This window comes from Protomyctophum parallelum, assembly GCF_964188405.1.
Source record: "Protomyctophum parallelum genome assembly, chromosome: 1".
Classification (NCBI taxonomy): Eukaryota; Metazoa; Chordata; class Actinopteri; order Myctophiformes; family Myctophidae; genus Protomyctophum; species Protomyctophum parallelum.
The window spans coordinates 66,712,211-66,715,269 of record NC_139697.1 but is presented as its reverse complement, the minus strand read 5'-3'; the positions used below and the strand labels follow the sequence as shown (position 1 = coordinate 66,715,269).

At 41.3% G+C, this 3,059-nt stretch overlaps 1 protein-coding gene across 4 annotated transcripts in view; it reads left to right on the top strand.

The window, feature by feature from the left end:
- LOC310860920 (periostin-like) overlaps positions 1 to 1,069 on the top strand; it is a 50,272-nt gene extending 49,203 nt beyond the window's left edge. For all 4 annotated transcript variants that reach the window (XM_083768116.1, XM_083768115.1, XM_083768117.1 and 1 more), the window contains one exon: positions 287 to 1,069. In XM_083768116.1, coding sequence (XP_083624242.1) covers positions 287 to 342 — 56 coding nt within the window. In that variant the 3' untranslated portion in view covers positions 343 to 1,069. The remainder of the gene's footprint in view (positions 1 to 286) is intronic.
- The last annotated feature ends 1,990 nt before the right edge of the window (positions 1,070 to 3,059 follow it).

The following is a 3,059-nucleotide window of genomic DNA, read 5'->3' as shown; positions in this document are numbered from 1 at the left end:
GTGTCCACCATACAGTATCAGCCTGTGTAGATAATGCATTGGCTCAATACAAATTTCTCTCTCTCAGTGCAGTCTTAGAAAGTGCAGAACCCAATTAGTTTTCTCATTTAATTATCTCTCTGTCTCCCTTTCTCTTTGTCTCCCTTTCTCTGTCTCTCTTATTCCTTCTATCTTGCTCTCTCTCTCTCTCTCTCTCTCTCTCTCTCTCTCTCTCTCTCTCTCTCTCTCTCTCTCTCTCTCTCTCTCTCACCACACTGATTGCCATGTACTGTATGTCTGTCCACAGCGGGTGTGAGGAGGAAAGCAAGGCTGGTCAGACGTCACCACAAGCCCAGGGAGTGAAAGCCAGCGACGCGACCCGGTGGAGATATAGATGCCTTCAGACTCGCCTGTAATAATAACACACATAGTGAATGGCCGACTGGTGCTCCTGGTAGAGTGCTGGAGGACTGCAGAACTGAGGATCCAATTTAAGTAGTTACTTCTCTGTCCAAAAAACCACCATTGTTGAGTGTTTACTATTCCATCGGGACCATAAGCGATAAGCATGATGTGTTTTAACAATGCAATGAATATTAGAAGTACCCTACATTGTAAGTAATGTAAGTATGCGAGGAAAATTATGAACTTTCTTTTTTCTGTGGTGTTGATGGGGGGGGGGGGGGGTTTGAAAGTGTGAGATATTTCCATAATGGAGGGAATTATTTGTTTGTTTATAGTGTTCTTTTTTTAATGCTTTGTCACTTTGTAAACAGATGGCATGACAACTTTTGTTTTGTTTTTTAATGGCGCTAGCATTCTATACAACAGATGTATCATACCGAGACGCAAAACATAAACAATTTTAAGACAATTAGGGATAATTAATTCATTTTATGATTTGAGTAATTACTGGACAACCCCCATGCATGTTCGTTGACATGAGTTACGCTGTTTTCTTATCCAGAGCTTGACCTGTACAACCAGGCTCCTCCGAACCCATGTTTGTTTGTTTGATGTTTTTGGTTTGTTTATTGCTGTTGTTATTGACAAGTGGTCAATAAATGTTTTTAATAAAATGTGAATGGTGCTTTGTGTATACCCTCTCTCTATAGTTTATTTCACAAACAATAACAGCCCATTCTGATATTAATCAGTTCTGATATTAATCCAGTTTGATATTAATCAGTTTTGAATTCTGATATTAATCCATTCTGATATTAATCAGTGCTGCACAGTAAAAGTAATTTATCCATTTGTAATTCAGACCTGCTTTAGTTGTACTCAAAATAATCATATTTGAACTGGGAACTAGAAGCTCACAACGCCTCGCACTGCACTCGCAGCACTAAGTTCTATCAAGACTATCATAGATATTAATAATTTCAGATGTTATGCCAGGTTGAGCATAGATAATTGTATGGTAAGTCTTGACATCACCACAGTACTGCACTTCTCCAAACATGCTTGTCACACAATGCTTTACAAGATGATAAAAAAATGGGTGAAATGAAAGGCTTTTTGCCTTTATTGATAGTTATTAGTGAAGACAGACAGGAAAGTGGGAGAGAGAGAAGGGAAGAGACACGCAGCAAAGGTGATGGACAGGACTCGAGCACGCGACACGCTGTCAGGCATGCGCCTGGACCACTATAGGCCAGCGGGCGCCACAGGACCATCAATGAATGAATACAAACAAACAAAACTGGTAGTAAAAGGAACAGGGAGGAGAAATATTGCGTCACAGTTGTATGCCTCCACTAACCAGTTGCAGTTATCATCCATGTCTGTCCAGAGTCCAGACTCATATCGTTGCTGTCGGGCAGAAACCTCTTCTCTCCATATTCTATTTCTAACTTTGTGTTATTATCCTATATTTGATCACACTACAGCATATCACACAAAAGCATCATAAAGTAGCAGTTCCACAAGCTCGTTTGAGATTTCCACCCGACAGAGACGTTATGTAGTTTGTAGAATTATTTGAAGGAATTTAATGAACGCCTGTTTTGTGAGATCACAGAGACCTTGGGCCTCATTCACTAAGCACGGGAACGCACAGATGATATACTAAAGGCCCGACGGCCTTTACTGCATGTCACTCCCCCATCTCTCTCCCCATTTCCTGTCAGCCTACTGTCTGTCCCTCCATATAAAATAAAGGCGAAAGCCACAAAAAATACATTTAAATCACAAATGTTATTAGAATGCGTATTCTTCGTACAAAATCTGTGCCAAACCTTAAATAAAACCGTAGTCATACATCATACACTCTTGCCCATGGTATTGTTTCTTCTGTGAAAAAGTTAAAGGATTAACCATTTCCCTGCATGTCACAAAACGTAGCCTGCGTTATTTGTCGGGAAGCGACGCCGCCAAAATACGTAGGCTACGTTTATTCAGTTGTATAGATGTGTTTGATCCGATCTAGTGGAAAGACGCAGTCGCTTTAGTCTCCAAATCCCCCTCCCAGGCGGCATTTCTGGTCAAAACAACGCTTATTGCGCGGAGCCTGGCGGTGGCAGTAATGGCGCCGGCCTGTACTTCTCATGCTCCAGGCAGAGAACAACAACAGGTCGAGAGTCAACACACACTCTGACACAACATCCGGCCGCTGTGTTTTAGATCCTCCAAATAAGGGTTGAACGGGGCGATATCCTGGCATATAGTAATCATTCTTTAGTTAATCGCGGCGGGGATTGTATTAAATCACTGACAGTACAGCACTTTTAAATTCCTTTTTAAATGTTGGAAATTAAGTTTTGCAATCCGAGGTGTTGAGGACATGTATATCGCCATGCAGTGCATGATTTGAATTTTGTTTGCTGTCATAACTTTATTTGTTTTCGCTTGTTCGCTTGTTTTGATTGGTTTATTTGCTGTGTATGTTTAGTTCGGAGGACCCAGTAGGCCCTGAAGCCTTTACCCTATTATCACCTGCCCTTGGTCGAGGTCCCACTTTTAGGATCATGATTTCCCAGCTCTTCCCTTCCGGATTTGAACTTGAATTATATTTTTCACTTTTGTTACATCAGCCTCTTGGTTCTGTTCATTGTGAACCTGTAACAGATTGGGGAACC